This window comes from Hylobates moloch, unplaced genomic scaffold (assembly GCF_009828535.3).
Source record: "Hylobates moloch isolate HMO894 unplaced genomic scaffold, HMol_V3 SCAFFOLD_8, whole genome shotgun sequence".
Taxonomy (NCBI): domain Eukaryota; kingdom Metazoa; phylum Chordata; class Mammalia; order Primates; family Hylobatidae; genus Hylobates; species Hylobates moloch.
In genome coordinates this window covers 65,936,143-65,959,540 of record NW_026652283.1, presented here as the reverse complement: position 1 = coordinate 65,959,540, position 23,398 = coordinate 65,936,143, and the positions used below count along the sequence as shown (strand labels likewise).

Below are 23,398 nucleotides of genomic sequence, written 5' to 3'. Positions count from 1 at the left end.
CACTCAAACATATCCTCTTTTTTTCATACTTTTTGTTTGTTCGTTTTTGGTTTTGGTTTTTTTTTGAGACAGAGTCTGACTCTGTCGCCCAGGCTGGAGTGCAGTGGCGCGATCTTGGCTCACTGCAAGCTCAGCCTGCCTGCAAGCTCTGCCTCCCGGGTTCACGCCATTCTCCTGCCTCAGCCTCCTGAGTAACTGGGACTACAGGCGCCCGCCACCACGCCCGGCTAATTTTTTTGTATTTTTTAGTAGAGACAGGGTTTCACTGTGTTAGCCAGGATGGTGTCGATCTCCTGACCTCGTGATCCTCCCGCCTCGGCCTCCCAAAGTGCTGGGATTACAGGTGTGAGCCACCGTGCCCGTCCCATATCCTTTTTTTTTGAAATACTTTTTCTCTTGGCTTTTGCTAACACCATACTCTCTTGGTTTTCTTCCTATTTCAATCCATTGACTTGCTACATCTTCTCTGTCTTAGCTGACTCCCCCACAGTATGTTCCTTCACATGTTGGTTGCACGAAGACTCTGTCCTGGTACCTCCCACGCTCTTTTCTCTCCAGCTCAAAATGACCTTATCAAGTCCCATGGCTAAAAAAAAAAAAAAGAAAACATGACTTCTGCCTCTTCCCAGAGTTTATATATCCAACTTTCTACTTAACATGTCCAGTTGCATGTCTAATAGGCATCCCAAATTTAGCAGATCCAAAACAGAGCTCTTTTCAATTTTTATTATAAAAATTTCAAATGTACTTTTCATGTACTTGTCACCTAGACTTAGTAATTATCAAGATTTTGCCATATTTTCTTTTCTATTTTGTTTTCTTCCCCCATCTACCTTGCTGAAGATCCGCCTTGCTGAAGATATCATTATTTTACCCTTATATGTAAGCCTAAAAAGCAATTGACATTTTCTTATATAACCAAAATGCCATTAGGTAATTTAATAATATTGACTATTTTCTCAGTATTATCTAATATATAGTGCATATTTTCGTTGTTTTAAAATGTCTTTTTATTGTTATTTGTTCAAAAGATGATCCAAGGACACCTCTACCTTGTATATTTTATGCCTTATACCTAGAATTCTCTTCTCCCACTTATCTGTAAAGCTTACCTTCTCATTTTATTTAGCTGTCTTTTCAAATGTTGCCTACCAAAGCAGCATTCCCTGAACACCCTAATTAAATAGCATGCCACACCTGGTCAGTATCTTTCTCCTTATATTATTATTATTTTTGATAGTGCTGACTATCTGGCATTATAATTAACAAACCAATTTATTTGTTTATAGTCTACACTTTTGCCTCTCTGCCCTGGCATGTTGGACCAAGAAAATACCTTCACAAATTTGTTTTTTAAATTTAGTATCAACAGGAATGCCTGAAACATATGTGGGACTTTATGAATTATTCATTGATGAGACAGAGTATATTATGTGTTAGATTAATTATTATTATTATTTTTGATATGGGGTCTTGCTCTGTCACCAAGGCTGGAGTGCAGTGGCACAATCTTGGCTCACTGCAACCTCCATCACCCGGGTTCAAGCAATTCTCCTGCCGCAGCCTCCCGAGTAGCTGGGATTACAGGCACCCACCACCATACCTGGCTAATTTTTGTATCTTTAGTAGAGACTGAGTTTCACCATGTTGGCCAGGCTGGTCTTGAACTCCTGGCCTCAGGTGATCTGCCTGCCTTGGCCTCCAAAAGTGCTGGGATTGCAGGTGTGAGCCACTGTTCCTGGCCCAACATTTTTTGCAAGTTTAAACATACCTTTGTTCTCTGCTTTTGTACTTGATTGGTGATCTGAGTGGATACAGGATTCTAGGTTGGACATTATTTTCACTCTGTAGTTTTTTGTTTGTTTGTTTTGAGACTGAGTCTCACTGTGTCTTCCAGGCTGGAGTGGAGTGGCACAATCTCGGCTCACTGCAACCTCCACCTCCTGGGTTCAAGTGATTCTTGTGCCTCAGCCTCCTGAGAAGCTGAGATTACAGTCTGTGCCACCATGCCTGGATAATTTTTGAATTTTTAGTAGAGACAGGGTTTCGCCATGTTGACTAGGCTGGCCTCGAACTCCTGACCTCAGGTGATCCTCCCAAAGTGCTGGGATTACAGGTGTGAGCCACCGCACCCCACCCACTCTGTAGTTTTCAAGGTCTTATACAAATGTTTTCTAGTATTCACTTCAGCTGGTAAGACTGTTGCCAGCCTAATTACTTTTTGTTATTATATAATAACTTTACTTTTGTGAATTACCCCGTAGATTTGTGCTTAAATTTTTATATTTTTAAGAGCTTTATTGAGATATGATCAGCTGTACATACTTTAAATATAAGTGTACTATTTGATATGTTTAACACATGTAAACATACACAAAGTCATCACCACATTCAAGATAATAAAATATCAATCATCCACTAAAAGTTTGCCCATGTGCCCTCTCATTCCTTACATATCACCCTCAACCCCAGTCAACCAGTAATCTCTATTCTGTCACTATAAATCAGTTTGCATTTTCTAGAATTTTAAATAAATGGAATCATTGACTATGTATCCTTTTTTCATTTGGCTTTTTTTATTTTAAATTTTACTTAGAATAATTATTTTGGGATTCATGTTGTTGAGTGTATCAATAATTTATTACTTTTTATTGCTGAGGAGCATTTATTGTATGGATAAGTCATAATGTTTATATCTGTTCATCTGTCAGTGGACATTGGGTTGTATCCAGTTGAGAACTATTACAAATAAAGTTGCCATGAATATTCGTGTAGAGTCTTTGTATGGACATATGCTTTTATTCTTTTTTGATAAATACCTTTGAGTGGAACGAATGGGTCATATGGTAGGTACCTGCTTAACTTGTTAAGAAACCAATTGTTTTCCAGTGCCATTGTACCGTTTAACATTCCCACTGTTAGTACGTAGAGATTCCAGTTGGTCCATGTCCTCAGCAGCATTTGGTGTGGTCATTTTTTTTTTTTTTTTAGACATTCTAACAGGCATCTAGTAGTATCACGTTGTGGTTACATTTCCTGCCCCATTAATTTTTACATATTCATCTGTAGTCTGGAAACTTCCTGAACTCTCATATTCATTCAAGTAGCTTTTTTTTCCTTAAGATTTTATAGGATATTCTATGTAAATAATCAGGTCATCTGAGAATTAAGATAGTTTTACTTCTTTTCTAGTCTGGATTCCTTTTATTTCGTTTTCTTGAGTTATTTCACTGGTTAGTATTCTACTATACGATTGAATAGAAGGGGTGGAATCAGACATCCTTGTCTTGTTCTGATCTTAGGAGGAAAACAGAGTCTCCCTCTGTTGCCCAGATTGGAGTGCAGTGGCACAATCATAGCTCACTGTAGCCTCGACCTCCTGGGCTCACGCTATCTTCCCACCTCAGCCTCCTGAATTAGCTGGGACCATAGGTGCATGCCACCACCCCAGCAAATGTGTTTGTTTTTTGTATAGGTGGGGTCTCATTATGTTGCCCGTCTGGTCTTGAACTCCTGGGCTCAAGTGATACCTCCCACCTCAACCTCCCAAAGCAAAGTGCTGGGATTACGGGTATGAGCCGCTGTGCTTAGCATAAGAACATTGTCTCTTTCTATTTAGTATGATATCATCAGTTTTTTCATGGATGCTTGTTGTCAGGTTGAGGTTGTTCTCCTCTATTACTAACTTGCTAAGAGCTATCATCATGAATCATTGCTGGATTTTGCCAAGTGTCTTTTTTTTTTCTGGGAAATGTCTAACTATAATTCCATTTATTTAGTAAAAATAAACTATTCAGGGTATCTGTGTCTTGAGTGAACCTTGTTTAGTATGTGCGCTTCACTGAATTTATTTTATGTAAATTGTTGAATTTATTGACATAAAAATGTTCATAATATTCCCTTATGTTTTTAAGTATCGGTAGAATCTGTAGTGTATGTTACTGTGTTTCTCATTACTGATATTGGTAATATTTTCTCCATGTTTTTTTCCTGATTAGTTTGGCTAGAGGCTTGTTAATTTTGTCTTCTCAAAGAACCAACCTCTGGTCTCATTAATTGTCTCCGTTGTTTTTCTGTTTTCTATTTCATTGATTTCTGCTAATATATTTATTATTTGAGTCTTCTGCAGACTTTGGGTTTCATTTCCTCTTTGTTTTGTAATTTTTTGAGTGGAAGCTGAGGTCATTGATATGAGACCGTTTTCTTTTCTAAAATAGAGGTTTTCTTGGTGCTGTAAATTTTCTTCTAAATATTGTTTTAGCTGTAATCCATAAATTGAGATACGTTGCATTTTTATTTTCATTGAGTTCAAAATACTTTTTAATTTATTTTGTAATTTCTTCTTTGACCATCTGTTATTTCTATGGCCATCTGTTATTTCTTAGTTTTCCAACGTGTCTTCATGTTAATGATTTCTGATTTAATTCCATTTTGGTCAGAGAACATACTTTCAATGACTTGTAGTCTTTTATTTAAATATATTAAGATTTGTTTTGTGGCCCAGAATGTCGTCTCTATTGGTAAATGTTTCTTGTACACTTAAAAAATGTATATCTTGCTGTTTTTTAGTTGTTACAAGCATGATGATAAATCTGGTCCATGTGCTGACATCTTGACTAAAAGTGGACATTTTTTTTTTAATTTAGATATGCTCACATACTATAAAATTGACCCATCTTAAGTGTTCAATTCGGTGGTTTTTAGTGTATTTGTAAAGTTGTGGAGCCATCACCACTATTTAATTCCTCTAATTTTATCATCTGAAAAAGAGTACCAATTATCAGTCACCATTTCCACTCCATTTAGCAGTTAGCAATCACTAATACTTTCTGTCTCTACCAATGTGCGTATTCTGACATTTCATATAAATGGAATCATACAATATTGGCTGTTAATGTAAGGGTTCTTTCACTTAGTGTAATGTTTTCAAGGTTAATCTATGTTGTAGTATGTGTCAGTATTTCATTCCTTTTTATGATTGAATGAATATTTCATTGTACAGATATACCACATTTAATCCGTTCATCAGTTGTTGGATATTTGGGTTGTTTGCATTTTTTGGCAATTATGAATAATGCTGCTGTGAATATTTGTGTACAAATTTTTGTGTGTTGTAAATTTTCAATTATCTTGGCTGTATACCTAGTTGCAGAATTGCTAGGTCATGTGGTAAACCGATATCTCACGTTTTGAGGAGGTATCAAAACTGTTTTCCAAAGAGCCGTACCATTTTACATTTCTGACAGCAACATATAGGGTTCCAGTTTCTTGACATCCTTGCCAACTCTTATTTTCTGTTTCTTTAAAAAATTATTATAATCATCCTAGTGGATGTGAAGTGGTAATTTGTTGTGATTTTGGTTTTTATTTCCCTGATGACTAATGATGTTGAGCATCTTTTTATGTGCATATGAAGGTATGAGTCATTTCCATACCTTCTTTGGAGAAATGTCTATTTAAATCCTTTACCTATTTTTAATGGATTGTTTGTCTTTTTGTTGTTGAGTTGTGTTTGTATATTCTGGGACTCTTATCAGATATATGATTTGCAAATATTTCCCTTCGTTCTATGGGTTGTCTTTTCACCTTCTTCATAGTGTCCTTTAATGTACAAAAGTTTTTGTGAAGTCTAATTTTCTTTTTGCTGTTTGCTTGGGCTGTTGGTGCCGTATTTAAGAAACTTGCTTAATCACTGGTCGTGAAGATTTATACCTGTTTTCTTCTAAGAGTTGTATAGTTTTAGCTCTTTTGTTTAGATCTTTGATCTATTTTCAGTTAATTTTTATATGGTATAAAGTAGGGGTCCAAGGGTTTTTTTTTTTTTTTGATGGCGATTGTCTAGTTGTCTCAGCACCATTTGGTGAAAAGACTTTTCTTTCATTGAATGGTCTTGGATCTCTTGTCAAAAATCACTTGACCATAAATAGAAGAGTTTATTTCCGAACTCTTAATTCTGTTACATTGATCTGTATGTCTTTGTTTTTGCCAGTACCACACAGTCTTGGTTACTGTAGTTTTGTAATAAGTTTTTCTAGTTTTATTTTAGGTGATTTGGTTTTATGCCTGTGAACACTAAATAAATTCAAATAAGTAAATTTACACAGTGAAACTTAGTGGCTCAGCCATTTCATTGTAAAATATCAGAACATTGTGTTTACTAAATGACAGTCAATACTTAATGCTTTATTTTTAATTTTTTAGAGCAGTTTTAGGTTCATAGCAAAATTGAGAGGAAGGTATGGGAATTTCTCATATATCCCTTGCCCACATACTTGCATAGCATTTTCCATTATCAACATCTTCCACCAGAGTGGTACATTTGCTATGAGCCTACATTAATACATCATAATCCACCCAAAGTCCATAGTTTACAATAGGGCTTACTCTTGGTTTCAGGCATTTTATGAGTTTGGACAAATGTATAATGATATATATCCACCATTATAGTATCATGTGGAGTTGTTTCACTGCCTTAAAAATCTTCTGTGCTCTGCCTATTTATCACCCACCTTCCAAACTCCTGATGACCACTGATCTTTTTATAGTCTCCATAGTTAAGCCTTTTCCAGAATGTCATATAATTGGAATCACATAGTATGTAGCCTTTTCAGATTGGTTTTCTTTCACTTAGTAATATACATTTAAGTTTCCTCTATCTTTTCATGGCTTCTTGCTCATTTCTTTTTAGAGCTGAATAATACTTCATTCTGTAGATGTACCACAGTTTGTCCGTTCACCTGCTGAAGGACATCTTGGGTGCTTCCAAAAATTGGCAGTTATGAGTAAAGTTGCCATAAACGTTTGTGGGCAGGTGTTTGTGTGGACACACGTTTACATTCGTGTGCAGGTGTATGTGTGGACATACGTTTTCAGCTCCTTTGGATAAATACCAAGGAGCATGCTGTATTGTGTATGTTTAGTTTTTATAAGAAATCACCATTTGTCCTTCAAAGTGACTGTACAATTTTGCATTCCCACCAGCAATTAATAAAAGTTCCTGATGCTCCACATCCTTGCCAGTATTTGATGATGTCAGTGTTCTCTATTTTGGCCATTCTAATAGGTATGTAGTGCATTTCCCTGATAACATAGGATGTGGATTATCTTTTCATATGCTTGTTTGCAATCTGTGTATCTTTGCTGAGGTGCCTGTTATGGCCTTTGGCTCATTTGTTAATCAGATTGTTTCTTATTGTAGTGTTTTAAGAATTCTTTATGTATTTTAGATAACAGCACTTTATCAGATGTGTCTTTTGAAAGTATTTTCCCTGTCTTGTCTTCTCATTTTCTTGACATTGTCTTTCGCAGGGTGGAAGTTTTTAATTTTAATGAAGTCAGGCTTATCAATGATTTCTTTTATGGATCTCGCATTGGTGTTGGACTTAATAAATTATCGCCATACCCAAGGTCATCTGAGTTTTTTTCCTGTGTTATCTCCTCAGAGGTTTATAGTTTTGTGTTTATATTTAGGTCTGTGATCTATTTTGAATTAATTTTTGTGAAGGGTGTAAGTTATGTGTCTAGATTTTATTTTTATTTTTATTTTTTGCATGTGAATATCCAGTTGTAGCAGCACCATTTGTTGAAAAGACTAGCTGCATTGTATTGACTTTACTCCCTTGTTAAAGGTCCGATGATCGTGTTTATGTGGATCTGTTTCTGGGCTCTGAATTCTGTTTAGTTATCTGTTTGTCTGTTCTTTTGCCAATACCACACTGTCTTATTTGGTGTAGCCTTACAGTAAATTTTTTTTTATTACTTATTTATTTATTTATTTATTTGAGATGGAGTCTTGGCTTCTTGCCCAGGCTGGAGTGCAATGGCGTGATCTTGGCTCACTGCAGCCTCCACCTCCTGGGTTCAAGTGATTCTCCTGCCTCAGCCTCCAGAGTAGCTGGGATTACAGGCACGCGCCACCATGCCCAGTTAATTTTTTTGTATCTTTAGTAGAGACGGGGTTTCACCATGTTGGCCAGGCTAGTCTCGAACTCCTGACCTCGTGATCTGCCTGCCTTGGCCTCCCAAAGTGCTGGGATTACAGGCGCCTTATAGTAAGTCTTGAAGTTGGGTAGTGTCAGCTATCTTGGGATTTTCCACTTATCTTTCTGTTACTGATTTTAGTTTAATTCCATTGTGGTCTAAGAGTAGACACTGTATGATTTTTATTCTTTTAAATTTGTTAAAGTGTATTTTAAGGCCTCAAATATGGTCTGTCTTGGTAAATGTTCCATGTGAGCTTGAGAAGAACAACTTTGTTCTTCTCCCTTAATATGTGTTGGCTAGCCCGCGTCTTTGGCATCTCTTACAAACTTTAAAATCAGTTTGTCAATACCCACAAAATAATTTGCTGAGATTTTCATAGGAATTGCATTGAATCTATAGAACAAGTTGGGAAGAGTTGACATCTTGAAAATATTGAATCTATTTATTAATATGGAATAGCTCTTCATTTATTTAATTCTTTGATTTCTTTTACCAGAGTTTTATAATTTTCCTCATAGAATTCTTATACATATTTTATTCAATTTATACCTAAGTGTTTCATGTTTTGGAGTGCTAATGTGATGGTATTGTGTTTTAAAATTCAAATTCCACTTGTTCATTTCTGGTATTTAGGAAAATAATTGACTTTTTAATATTAACCTTGTATCCTATTACTTTGCTACAATCACTTATTAGTTCCAGGAGGGTTTTTTTGTTTTGTTTTGTTTTTTTGAAACGGAGTCTCGCTCTGTTGCCCAGGTTGGAGTGCAGTGGCGCAATCTCGGCTCAATGCAAGCTCCCCCTCCTGGGTTCACGCCATTCTCCTGCCTCAGCCTCCCAAGTAGCTGGGACTACAGGTGCCCACCACCACACCTGGCTAATTTTTTGTATTTTTAGTAGAGATGGAGTTTCACCATGTTAGCCAGGATGGTCTTGATCTCCTGACCTCATGATGCGCCCTCCTTTGCCTCCCAAAATGCTGGGATTACAGGCGTGAGCCACTGTGCCCGGACTCCAGAAGGGTTTTTAAAATTTTATTTTCCATATAGATGATCTTGTTATCTGCAAAGACAGTTTTATTTCTTCTTTTCCAATCTTCATACTTTTCCTTTGCTTTTCCTTCCTTTTCTTGTCTTATTGCATTAGCTAGGACTTAAAGTATGGTGTTGAAACGAAGTGGTGAGAGAGGACATCCTTGCCTTGTTTTTGATATTAGCAGGGAATCTTCTACAGGTTGAGTGTCTTTAATTTGAAAATCTGAAGGTTGAAATGCTCCAAAATTTAAAACTTTTTGAGTGCCACATGATGCTCAAAGCATTTTGGATTTCAGAAATGCTGTAAAATTTCCTCTGAGAACTACTTTTTTGCACCTCACAGATTTTAATTAGCCTTGTTTTGATTTTTATTGAATTCAAAATCTTTTAAAATTTCTCTTGAGATTTCTTCTTTGACCCATGTGTTATTTTGAACTTGTGTGTATTTTGGGATTTTCCAGTTATCTTTCTGTTACTGATTTTAGTTTAATTCCATTGTGGTCTAAGAGTAGACACTGTTTGATTTTTATTCTTTTAAATTTGATAAAGTGTGTTTTAAGGCCTCAAGTGTGGTCTGTCTTGGTAAATGTTTCATGTGAGCTTGAGAGGACTGTATATTGTGCTGTTGTGGAATGAAGTAGTCTATAAATGTCCGTTATATTCAGATAATTGATGGTTTTGAGTCTAACTGTGTGCTTACTGATTTTCTGCCTGCTAGGTCTGTCTGTTTCTGATAGAGGGAATTGAAGTCTCCAGGTATCAAACTAGATTCATCTGTTTCTCTTTATAGTTCTATCAGTTTTTGTCTCACATATTTTGATGCTCTGTTGTTAAGCATATACATGTTAGGTATTGGGAAACTATGTTGTCTTGGGGAAACTGACCTCTTTATCGTTATGAAATACCCTTCTTTTTCCCTGATAATTTTTCTTGCTTTGAACTCTGGTCTGTCTGAAATTAATGCAACTACTTCTGTTTTCTTTTGATTTGTATTAGTATGATATATTTTTCTCAATCCATTTACTTTTAATCCATATGGATCTTTATATTTAAAATCGATTTGGATCTTGTTTTTTGATCCACTCCAACAGTCTCTGTCTTAATTTTTAGGCTGGGCACCGTGCTTACCCCTGTAATCCCAGCACTTTGGGAGGTCAAGGTGGGCGATCACCTGAGGTCAGGAGTTCAAGACCAGCCTGGCCAACATGGCAAAACTCTGTCTCTACTAAAAATACAAAAATTAGCTACTCATGGTGGCACATGCCTGTAATCCCAGCTACTTGGGAGGCTGAGGCAGGAGAATTGCTTGAACCCAGGAGGCAGAGGGTTGCAGTAAGCTGAGATAGCACCACTGCACTCCAGCCTGGTGATGAAGCGAGACTCCATCTCAAAAAAAAAAAAAAAAAAAGTTGCCAGGCGTGGTGGCTCACATCTGTAATCCTGGCACTTTGGGAGGCCGAGGTGGGTGGATCACCTGAGGTCTGGAGTTCGAGACCAGCCTGGGCAACATGGCGAAACCCTGGCTCTACTAAAAATACAAAAATTAGCCAAGCATGGTGGTGGGCGGGCACCTGTAATCCCAGCTACTCAGGAGGCTGAGGCAGGAGAATTGCTTGAACTCAGGAGGCGGAGGTTGTAGTGAGCTGAGATTGCGCTGCTTCACCCCAGCCTGCGCAAAAGAGCGAAACTCTGTCTCAAAAAAAAACCCAGAATAATAATAATAATTTTTAATTTAGACTATTGACATTCAGAGGGATTACTGGTATAGTTGGATTAGTATTTCCTATATTTGTTACTGTTTTCTGCTTTTTGTCTTTGTTCCTTGTTCCTATTTTTGTTTTCCATTCTTCTGCCTTTTGTGTTTTTTTTGTTTCTGGTTTTGTTTTTTTTTCCCTTTTGAGATGGAGTCTCACTCTGCCACCCAGGCTGGAGTAGAGTGGTTCAATCTCAGCTCACTGCTACCTCCACCTCCCAGGTTCAAGTGATTCTTCTGCCTCAGCCTCCCGGGTAGCTGGGATTACAGGTGCCTGCCACCACACCTAGCTAATTTTTGTGTTTTAGTAAAGATGGGGTTTCACCATGTTGGCCAGGCTGGTCTCTAATTCCTGACCTCCAGTGATCCACCCACCTTGGCCTTCCAGAGTGCTGGGATTACAGGTGTGAGCCACCATGCCTGGCCCTTTTGTGGTTTTAATTGAGCATTTCATATAGTTTTTTTCCTCTCCTTCCTTAGTATTTATTAGTTACACTTATTTTTTAAACTTTGTAAGTAGTTGCCCTAAAGTTTTCAATATACATATACAACCAATCTAAGTCCACTTTATTTCAAATAACACTATAATGATTCACAGGGAGTGTGAGTACAAAATAATTTTAAATCTTCCATCTTATACCTTGTACTATTTCTATTATTCGTTTCACTTATTTATAAGCACTCATAAGCATAGTTTTGTATATGTGCTAGATATAAGCATAGATGATCAAATACATTGTTGTTGTTATTTTGAACAATAAAATAATTTGTTAGCTCAATTAAGAATAAGTAAAATGAAAGTTTGTGTTTTATCTTCACTTATTCCTCCTTCAGTGCTCCTTCTTTCTTTATGTAGATATATGTCTCTGACCTATGTTTATTTTCCTTTTCTTTAAAGAACTCCTTTCGTAATTTCTTGCAAAGTAGGTCTGCTGGCAACAAATTCCCTCATGTTCGTTTATCTGAGAAAAGCTTTATTTCTCCTTTAGTTTTGAAGGATAATTTTGCAGGGTACAGTATTCTAGGTTGGTTTTGTTTTGTTTTGTTTCTGTTACTGCTTTAAATATTTCACTCTTCTTGCTTACATGATTTCTGAGGAGATGTTGGATGTAATTCTTATCTTTGCTCCTCTATAGATAATGTTTTTTCCTCCAGCTTCTTTCAGGATTTTTTGTTGTCTTTGATTTTCTTTAGTTTGAAAAATGCTTGCCTAGGTGTAGTTTTTTTTGTATTTATCCTGATTGTTGTTCTCTGAGCTTACTGGATCTGTGGTTTGGTTTCTGACATTCATTTGGAGGAAATTATCAGTCATTATTATTTCAGATATTCTGTTCTTTTCTCCTTCTTCTCTGGTATTCACATTATACATGAGTTATGCCTTTTGTAGTTGTCCCACATTCCTTGGACATTATGTTTTGTTTTGCTTTTTTTCAGTCTTTGTTCTTTTTGCTTTTCAGTTTTGTAGGTTTTTATTGATATATCCTCAACGTCAGAGATTGTTTCCTCAACTGTGTCTAGTCTACTAATAAGCCCATCAGAGGCATTGTTCCTTTCTGTTACATTGTTTTTGATTGCTAACATTTCCTTTTTATTCTTAGGATTTCCATCTCTCTGCTGACATTGCCCATCTCTTCTTACATGCTGTCTACTTTATCCATTGGAACTCTTAGCATGCTAATCATAGTTGTTTCAAATTCCTGGTCTTACAGTTCCAACAGTCCTGCTATGTTTGGTTCTGATGCTGGCTTTATCCCTTCAAATTGTATTTTTGCCTTTTAGTATGGCTTGTAATTTTTCTTAATAACTGGACATGAAGTACTTATTAAAAGTAATGGTATAAATAGGTCCTTAGGAATTTACTGGTAAAGTGTAGGAGGAGAGGAAGTGTTCTACAGGCCTATGATTAGGTGTCTGTCACTTAAAGAGCCTATACGTCTAGACTGTGGGCTTCACAAGGGATTATCAGTACCTCCTATTCCCAACTGAGGTGGAACAGGTTAGTAGATTAGGCTGGAGTTGCCTATTTTCCTTCCCCAATGTGGAAGGCTGGAATTGGGTATTTCTGTTTGCCTAGGTCAGTTAGGCTCTAATAAACCCTCAGTGGGTAGGCTGTGGTGAAATAGCTTTTCTTGAGGGCAGATCTTGTTAAGAACGTTAGAGTACTCTGGGATACCCAAAATGGTTTCTTTTTCCCTCCTTCTGCTGGATGTACAAGGTGATTTTAATCTGAAATTTATTGTGAAAATCTGGTTGAGCTCTGAAGTTAAAATCAAATCACAAAAACACTGTCTGCACCATAACTCCCGCCCCACGACTGGGTTCCCTGCAGTTTTTTTTTTTTTTTTTTGAGACAGAGTCTTGCTGTGTCACCTAGGTTGGGGTGCAGTGGCACGATCTTGGCTCACTGAAACCTCCACCTCTTGGGTTCAAGCAGTTCTCCTGTCTCAGCCTCCTGAGTATCTGGGATTACAGGCGCATGTCACCATGCCCGGCTAATTTTTGTATTTTTAGTAGAGACGGGGTTTTGTCATATTGGTCAGGCTGCTCTTGAACCTCTGACATCAGGTGATCCAGCCGCCTTGGCCTCCCAAAGTGCTAGGATTATAGACGTGAGCCACCACGCCCAGCCTTCCCTGAAGTTTTTAACATTCAGACTTAACGCTTTCTGAACCTCCGATAATTCATCAATTATAGTTCAGGTTTTCCTACTCTAGCCCTGTTTCTCACTGAGGTTTCTGCTCATGAGTCTGTGCTCCGGTAAGCCAAGACTCCTTGTGTTTACCTGTTCATCTCTCCAATCTAGGGGGTAGCATTTTGTCCTGTGTCCTTACCTCTCTGAAGGATCCAAGATCAGTTATTGATTTTACCGTCTGTTAACTTTTTACTTGTTGTTAGGATGGAGTGGCAACTGCTAAGCTTCTTACGTGTGGAACTGGAAACTGGAAGCTTGTTTTTTTAATACATCAACTGTTAAATCAAGCTTGTCTAACACACGGCCCGTGGGCTGCATGAGGCCCAGGACAGCTTTGAATGTGGCTCACATAAATTCATAAACTTTCTTAAAACATTACAATTTTTTTTGCAATTTATTTTTAGCTCATCAGCTATTGTTAGTGTTAGTGTATTTTATGTGTGGCCCAAGACAATTATTTTTCTTCTACTGTGGCCAAGGGAAGCCATAAGATTGGACACCCCTATGTTAAATACTTCTTAACATGTAACCTCATTAGTGGTAAAAATTTTGTACCACAAGGTGAGTGAAAGATGGCATATTTTCTTTTATGTCCAGTTTGCTTATATTTCTTTTTTGCTTTCTTTTTAGGTTAATACAATCTGTTGGAATGACACTGGAGAATATATTTTATCTGGCTCAGATGACACCAAATTAGTAATTAGTAATCCTTACAGCAGAAAGGTAAAGTAGTTTAAAAAATCTGTAATTTAATGAGAGAAAAAAAATCAAGAAGGCAGAAATGAAGAAATTGCAAACAATCATAGAATGGGCATTTATAATAGAATATCCTCCCTATTTTGCTGAGGTTTATTGTATAATTTAGAGGTTCTTAGGTACATGTGGGTCTCTTAGATTACTTAGGGAAATAGAAGAGTTTATTCAGCCTTGGGCTCTAGAAAATTTAAATATACTTTATTTAAATGGTTAATAATTGGTACAAGTGACATTATTTCAATAACATTTTTGGGGGAAAATGTGCCATAAATAAAGTATGAGTTAATGAGAAAATTACTTTTATGTGTAACCTTAATATATTAACATTCTAAAAAGTTATTTATTTTAATGTGAAGAATAGTGTGGGTAAAGCTGCCAACTTTGGTCATTGTTTCATTTTCTTAAAAATTTGAAATTTAGTCTTTTAGAAAATTTACATTTAAAACTTTTAAAGACAAAAATAGCCAAATGACTGCGGTATGAATAGTTCTTGAGGTACTGAGAAAATTAAAATGGTTTCAATGAAGAAAAAAATTACCATAAGCCACTAGAAGGCAAGAGATATCTAAGAATTAATTTTCTAACTCTCAAGTAACTTTAATTACTGTTTCAAATAGCATTCTATTATATCCACAGAATGTTTCCAAGGATGGTTTCAGAGAAATTTGGATACTGAATGATAAAGCTATAAACAGCTGACTGATTGTAATAAAAAGAAAAGTGTGTGATGTTCTTTACACTTGATATAACAGTTAAATGAGAAACCTTCTGTTTTAGAAATATGGCTAAATAGTTATTTTAAAATTTGTAAGATCTTAAACATTCAACGCATCATTTAAAGTTCCAGTTAAGAATAGGAATATGTATATTTCCTAGCTGCCTCCCAACTCACATGATACATTTTTCCCTCCTGATTGTGTTAAATTTCCTGTATCTTTTTTTTTTTTTTCCTTTTTGTGGCAAGGTCTCACTCTGTCACCCAGGCTGGAAGGCTGGAGTGCAGTGGTGCGATCTCGACTAACTGCAACCTCTGCCTCCTGGGTTCAAGAGATTCTCCTGCCTCAGCCTCCGAAGGATCTGGGATTACAGGCGTGTGCCACCATGCTCGGCTAATTTTTATGTTTTCGGTAGAGACAGAGTTTCACCATGTTGGCCAGGCTGGTCTTGAACTCCTGACCTCAAGTGATCTGCCCACCTCATCCTCCCAAAGTGTTGGGATTACAGGCATGAGCCACCACGCCCAGCCCAAATTTCTTATATCTTTAAGTCTGTTAACATCTATTCTTTTAATAGTAATTCCAAAAATGTACTCTAGCTTTTAATTTTTTCTGGTAGTTGCAACCGTGTATTGGTGATTGTATCAGTCAGGTTCTAGTCAAAGAAACCACACAGTAATTTCAATAGGGAAAGTGTAATAAAAAGAATTACTACCTATATCAGGAGATTGGAGTAATAAAGGCTTGGCTGCTAGAAAGTAAAGAGGTCTCTATAAAATGCAGAAATAACAGATACTATGAACCGCCACTAACCCTGGGACTGAGATAAACCACCCAAAAGAAGAGACCCCCCGCTGAGTCCTGAGATTTAGACCTTATTGAAGAGGGTGTCATGACTCACTGGATGGCAGAGAAGTCTGTGATGTCATGCTAGTGTAACTTGTTGGGAATTCCCCTCTGGAACTTGCTGGAACACCTCTCTCTAGAGCACTGAGAAATACTTTTTAAGGAGAGGTTTCTCATCAGAGTAGTATGCTACAAAATGTCTAGGGACATGGGGAAATGAGGCAGGAGAAGCTGTTGGGTGTTGCAATGTTCATTTAGTAGGTGGGCCCTTGTGAAACTGCAGGACTCTGGTGCTATGGTGTTGGGGAAACTGCCCATACTGGAAGACCCTGGCACTGGAAAACCTGTGCATGGTTGCAGGAGCTCCCATTAGAGATAGGAAGCAAACTCCTTTTTCCTGCATTATCCTTTCAGTGCTTTTTACTGACAAAGCTTAACATCATGCCAACTGGCAAAGGAAAAATATTTGAAGGACTCAGTTCCATTGCATAATCTATAAAAATGAAGGGTAAATTTGGAACTGAGAGGAAATAATTTGAAAAGTGGCACAGTATCTTACCTTTATCTGCTTCTTGGTGTTATTGCAATGTGAAATTTACTTCATTAATATTTAGGTCTTTGAATGAAGAAGAGCTCCATGAAAATTTTAAAACTGTATTATGATTACTATAATGGCATATATAGATTTATATGTTGGTTTTTTTTTTTACCATTCTGACCAAGTTATTTAAACTTTCCTTAGCCTTTTTCTTCATATATTAAGAGAGTCATTATGTCTAAAGTCTTTTCTAATATTAATATTTTATATTTGTTTCTAAAAATGTTTTAAAACATTTTTGTCTATTAATTTAGGTTATATAGTGATGTATGAATGGGCCTGGCTGGCTGTTTGAAGCTGGATCTTACAGATAATGACTTATTCTTTTAGGCTTACAGAATCTAATCTTCAGCCAAGTAGTTTAAGAAACTGGATTTTTATCAGTTTACAAACAGTGGCTAGGTTCTAGTGAAATGCTTCATGATACACAATTCAATAAGCTGGAATAACATATGAATTTTAATTAGGTTAGGATTATGTTCTGATTTTCATTGGCTTTTAGCTTCTGAGTTCATATATAAAGGAAGTATACAGCTATTTTTATATCAGTGAAAACATGGTATTGGCAGTCTAAAGTTTAATTTAAAATTTTCAGTTTTACAGAATAAATTGTTTATTTCTTGTTTTTCCACATTTAAACAATAAGATATTTAAATAAGTGTGTATCATCTATCAGCCGAAAAAGAAGTTCATATTGAGGCTGTCTTTAATGGGTCGTAGTTTTATTTCATTAAGTTTTACTTAATTGTCCTGGCTTACCAAAAAAAAAGCTTGATGTTTTCAAATCCTACTTCTCTTAGGTCAGTAATTACAAGGGTAACCCTTTTCTTTTTATTTTTTGTTATTCTTTTTTGAGACAGAGTCTTGCTCTGCCCAGGCTGGAGTGCAGTGGCACGATCTCGGCCCACTGCAAACTCTGCCTCCCAGATTCAAGAGTTTCTCCTGCCTCAGCCTTCCGAATAGCTGAGACTACAAGTGTGTGCCACCACGCCCGGCTAGTTTTTGTATTTTTTGTAGAGATGGGGTTTCATCATGTTGGCCAGGCTGGTCTCGAACTCCTGAGCTCAAGTGATCCACCTGTCTCCGCCTCCCAAAGTGCTGGGATTACAGTCGTGAACCGTTGCGCCTAGCTCCCTTTTCTTATAATAGAGAAGATTTCCTGAAATAATGTATATGTAGAATGCTTTTTGACGATCACTATTCAGAATTTTAACTCTTACATTATACAAAATAATCACTTGAGTACCAAAGGAATGATTGTTAAACGACCTGTTTCTGTTTTATTTGCTTATTTTTAAAGGAATGACGATCCCTTTGATGTATGATTTCCAATAGAATGTGTATATTTGAAAAAGTGATTACTCTTTCTCATTTCCAGCTTGAGAAATGATTAGTCAGATTTTCTTTTTAAAAATTATAATCATAGGCCAAGTGTGTGGCTCACGCTTATAATCCCAGCACTTTGGGAGGCCTGAGGTGGGAAGATCGCTTGAGGCCAGGAGTTAAAGACCAGCTTGGGAAATGTAGTGAGACTCTGTCTCTACAAAAAATTTAAAAATTAGCTGGATGTAATGGCACATGCCTGTAGTCCCAGTTACTCGGGAGGGAGAGACAGGAGGATGACTTGAGCCCAGGCGTTCCACCACTGCACTCCAAGTCTGGATGACAGAGCAAGAGGTGATATCTTTAAAAAAAAAAAAAATTAGTATCATAAGCCTTTATAGGGCTTTTTAAAATTTTAAAACACTAATGATTCATTATACAGGAAAAAAGGCTTTTTGACCATGAGTCAAATACTACCTGTTTTTATAGTTTGATTATTTTTAGATCCTATGATTTTGTGGGAACATTAATTTATTGAAAATAAGAGTTTTGAAATACTTAGTTTTTTTAAAAAATAGATTTAAGAGACTGGAGATATTCCTTATTAATGCAATTATATTTTAATATAGCATAGAGACTCCCCATCATATACTGGGGAGTCCCATTAGGGTACCCCATTATGGCATAGGTGAAAGAGAAGGAAGCCCAGAGATGGTCTTGCAACATCTTTTGTAAAATAAATTCCAAATATATACTGTATACATGATTTTTCTTGATTTGGCCTCAGCCAGCTACTTGTAGTCCTCAGAGCTTAAAATGTTTTCATTACTGTTTGCTTTTGCTTATACTCTTCTTTCTTTCTGAGATCACCTGCTTTCTCAGGTATCTCCCTTGGTAAATTTAAAATTCATTCTTCAAATCTCAGCTTTTTTTTGTGATATTTCTCCAACATTTCCTAGACACACATAGCCACTCCTTCATCTGTGTTCTTGTCTTGTGGATAACTCTATTATTATATTGTATTATATTTGTTTGCATGTTGTGCTTAGATGGCAACTTCTTTGAGATAATGACAATTTCGTTTTTCTTTTTGCATCCTCAACACTTAACATTATTTATTTACCTGTCATATAGTTGGAGCCCAATAAGTCTTAGTAAAATGAGTGTATAAATCTGTATATTCGATACCTCAGGCAGGGTTGTGGGTCAGGTTTGAAAGGGGGTTGTTTTTACCAAGGGATTAAAAAACTATCCTCTACTATCTGGATACTTTTGGACTGAGCTTCAAGTTTTGGGAGTGTTGTACGTGACATGATTAAGAAGGAAAGAAATGCCAACTTTGGCCAGCTATTTAGTCAAAATAACCTGGTAATCAGGAGAATGATAGATGTTACAACTAGACCACCTTAACGTTTTAGTCATTGCAGTTATCAATATGTTATTTTCATCTCAGATTAAGTTACTCTGGCAATTATACCTCTCTAGGGCATTATCCTTAGGGTGTTTTCAGAATAACTCATAATGCATTGACCCAAGGAAAGCACCACTGAGAAGATAAATCCATCAATAAAAAGTTGTTGTTATAATTTTTTTTTTGAGACAGAGTCTTGCTGTGTTGCCCAGGCTGGAGTGCAGTGGCGTATTCTCAGCTCACTGCAACCTCCACCTCCCGGGTTCAAGTGATTCTCGTGCCTTAGCCTCCCAAGTAGCTGGGACTACAGGAATGCGCCACCATGCCCGGCTAATTTTTGTATTTTTAGTGGAGATGGGGTTTTGCCATGTTGGGCAGGCTGGTCTCGAACTCCTGACTTCAGGTGATCCGCCTGCCTTGGCCTCCCAAAGTGCTGAGATTACAAGGCATGAGCCACCATGCCCGGCCCAGCTATCAAAAATTATAACTTCCCAAGTACACATAAATATTTTTTATCAACCTTATTGCTGTTTATCTGCAGTGTTATACATACCCATGTTGGCTGTATAGATTTCGTTTCAACAATTAAAAAACAAATTCTAACCTTCATTGAAATTACCAACTATACATACATATATACACAAATAATAATTCTTTCAACAATTATTCATTAATAAATTAGAGAGTGGTACAAATGAAGTTCAAATGATAGGCAGGAATCAGATAAGCTTATTAAGGAGTTTACATTTTAGTGTAATTTTCGTAGACAGTCACTGTAGGGTTTTAAACATGTACTGATATCATTTATATTTTTAAAAGATAGCTCTGGCTGCTTTTGGAGGGTAGAGTTTGAACTAGATTGGAAGTAGGAGATAGGAGGCCATTGAAATAATCCAGGTGAGGTGAGAGGGAATGATGACTCAGACACAGATAATGGCATTGGAGTTGGTGAAAAGTAATTTGGGATGTATTTTGGCATGGCTTTGCTGGTGGATTTGATACAGCGGATGAGGGAAAGAAAAATGAAAAAAGGTTCCTTAGTTTTTGACTTGATCAACTGTAAGGGTAGATACTGATGCCATTGAGATGGAGAACACTGGAAGAGGGTAGTGTATTTTGAGAGGGGCATCTGAAATCTAGAGATTTGTTCAAAGGAATGGGCTCCCAATTTTTTACTCACTAAATCTTAATTAGTTTATTTAATAAAGGAAGGCTTTTCAATTTATGAGTGACTGATGAAGCAGTGAGGCTCTTGCTTTTGTTACTGAAATTATAAATAAACCTCTTAAGTGGAGGTAAATCATAAATTTTTAAGAGTAATGTCTGCTGAATGTTACTAATGCACAGCCAAAGCAAATGGCCTAACAAACGAAGTAACTAATGGCTGTATGTAGTGTGTAGTTAGCTACATGGTAAACCACCCTAAATCTCTGACAGGGTTAAAGAACATAATATTTATCTTGTTTAAAGGCTTTATGTTAATTACTCTCTATGTTTCATGACATTGACATGTCAGGCTAGTTATTTTACAGAATGTTGCTCCATTTGGATTTGTCTGATTGTTTCTTCAAGAGTAGATTCAGATTAAACATTTTTGGTGAGAATTCTCCTCAGGCGATATTGTGGTACATGATGTTATATAATTTATTCCCTTATTGGAGATGTTGTTTGATCCCTCTATTTTGGGTTACCCTTTGTAACTAACAAGCTGTCTGTGAAGTGGCATGTTGAGACTGTGAATATTCTCTTTCCTAACAGTCTTTCCCCCAGTGGTTTTTATATTAATTGATGACTTCCGTTTGAATCGGTTGTTATAATGTGGTCACAAAACAGTGATTTTTAAATTGTCATTTCTTCTACATTTATTAATTTACATTCTTCAGTAAATAAGAGCATTTTCTCTGTCCCTAGCACCTTAACAATTTTTTTAATTCAGTGTTTTATAATCAGTCACTGATGTTACTCTTTTTGATACTCAACTTGTCCTAAATTTGTTCCATGGACATTTCAAGCCAACTTAGTGTTCGTGTTTTGACATATTTCTCTTTTCTCTTAGCACTTTAAAAAAGCACAACAGATATTCCCCACTCACCTTCTTTCTATTGTATATCTGTTATGGGGATATACTGTAGTTTATTCAACCAGTCTCCTGTGTTTTGCTATTATAAATAACTCAGTAAATAACCTTTGACATTTTTTTTTGTCTTATTGGAGGCATATCTTTGGGGTAAATTCCTAGAAATAGATTTGCCTACTCAAAGGGTAAGCACATACATAGTTTTGTGAGATATTGCTAAATTCCCCTCCACTGGTATTACACCGTTTAGCATTCCTACCAGCAGTGTTTAAGAGTCTGTTTCCGCATAAGCTTGTTTGTAGAGTCTGTTGTCAAGCTCTTGAATTTTTGCCAGTCTGTTAAGTGAGAATTGATATCTCAGCATAATTTCAATTTGCATTTCCCTTATGAATGATCCAAGTTGAGTATTTTTTACTATTTTTAAGGGCCATTTGTATATCTGCATGTATACTGTCTGTTCCGGTACCTTGCCCGTTAAAAAAAAAATCAGGTCTTGTCAGTTATTTTTCCTCTCAACTTTAAAACACTACTAGGAGAATTAGTCCTTTGTCTGCAATAAATTATACAAATATTAAAATATCAATTTTAAACTTTATTACTGTCACAGTAATTCTGGTCTTTTAAATATTATTAATTGGATGTAGGGACTTCTGCTGTGTCTTATCTGTACCATTTCATTACTTTGATTTTATGAAAATAATTAAAATTCAATTTATTGTTTTGTCATGCCGAAAGGGAATAACTTAATCATTTAGCATACAGTAAATTTCAAAAGTCAAAGTCGCTCTTTATTATTTATTGAGATTTTATGAGTGAGTCAGATAAACTAAATAAATGGAAATATGCATGTTTTACTTTCATGATACTGTTCCTGTTGATGGTACTCCATCTTATTCACATCTCACAGGGAACAAAAGAAAATATATGGGATTCTGATTTTTTTAAATTATAATAGCTTGCAGTCTAGTGATAATCTTTCACTGAGATGAGAATGTTAATGAGAATGTATTACTGGCTATGATTATATTAAAAATGAATATTTCTAGGAAATAATAAGTTACCATTAACTGCTTTCTCTGTGTGTTTTAGGTTTTGACAACAATTCGTTCAGGGCATCGAGCAAACATATTTAGTGCAAAGTTCTTACCTTGTACAAATGATAAACAGATTGTATCCTGCTCTGGAGATGGAGTAATATTTTATACCAACGTTGAGCAAGATGCAGAAACCAACAGACAATGCCAATTTACGTGCCATTATGGAACTACTTATGAGGTATGGTATTATTATGATTATATGATATATAAGTATGTATATTTTTGATTAAGTGTACATGCATGTGTAGATGCATGTGTGTACATGTACAGATGTGTGTGTATGCACATTTGATGCATATAAATTACTGACAATATCTAGGTGTCAGCAGAGCATTTGAGAAAATGTATCTTGATAGGCTTCTGGATAAAGTTAAGAAATAAGATGCAATTAATAGTACTCTAAGATGGGTTTGTAATTGCTTGAGCAACCATGCTGTAAGCAAACAGACGTTTACCTTTAAAGATACCTCTGTTATTGTGCTGCATGACTGTACTAGGCTTTACCCTTTTAAACAATCGCTCGCTTGTGTAAAGTCATAGCTAACATGCTTATCAAATTTTTATATGATAGAAAGGACTCCAGTAGACAAAAGAATCAGATTCCTAAAGCATATTAATGAGCTTAAGACCTGAGCTGAATTAAATAAGGTGGAATACATTTAAGACTCAATTTTAGTGCTTTATTTGGTTCAGAAAAAATGCACAACTGAGTGCTCTTTTATTTATGATACAAGGTCACACTGTCATTCACACTGGAGTGCAGTGGCATGACCATGGCTCTCTGCAGCTTGAAACTCCCAGGCTCAAGCAATCTTCTTACCTCAGCCTCTTGAGTGGCTGGGACTACAGGCACGTGCCACCATGCCCAACTAATTTAATTTTGTTGTTGTTATTGTGGATCTCAGCTCACTGCAACCTCTGCCTCCCAGGTTCAAGCAATTCTCCTGCCTCAGCCTCCTGAGTAGCTGGGATTACAGGTGCATGCCACCATGCCCAGCTAATTTTTTGTATTTTAGTAGAGATGGGGTTTCACCGTATTGCCCAGTCTGGTCTCAAACTCCTGAGCTCAGGTAATCTACCTGTCTCCGCCTCCAAAGTGCTGGGCTTACAGG

At 36.5% G+C, this 23,398-nt stretch overlaps 1 protein-coding gene across 7 annotated transcripts in view; it reads left to right on the top strand.

Annotated features, from left to right (window-relative positions):
- The window catches only part of DCAF6 (DDB1 and CUL4 associated factor 6), a 133,798-nt gene that overhangs the window by 15,973 nt on the left and 94,427 nt on the right, over window positions 1-23,398 (top strand). For all 7 annotated transcript variants that reach the window (XM_058441853.1, XM_032161084.2, XM_032161082.2 and 4 more), the window contains exons 3-4: window positions 14,093-14,185; window positions 22,279-22,464. Coding sequence is in view for 3 of the 7 variants with exons in the window: in XM_032161081.2 (XP_032016972.1) it covers window positions 14,093-14,185; window positions 22,279-22,464 (279 nt within the window). In the remaining 4 variants the exon portion in view is untranslated. The remainder of the gene's footprint in view (window positions 1-14,092; window positions 14,186-22,278; window positions 22,465-23,398) is intronic.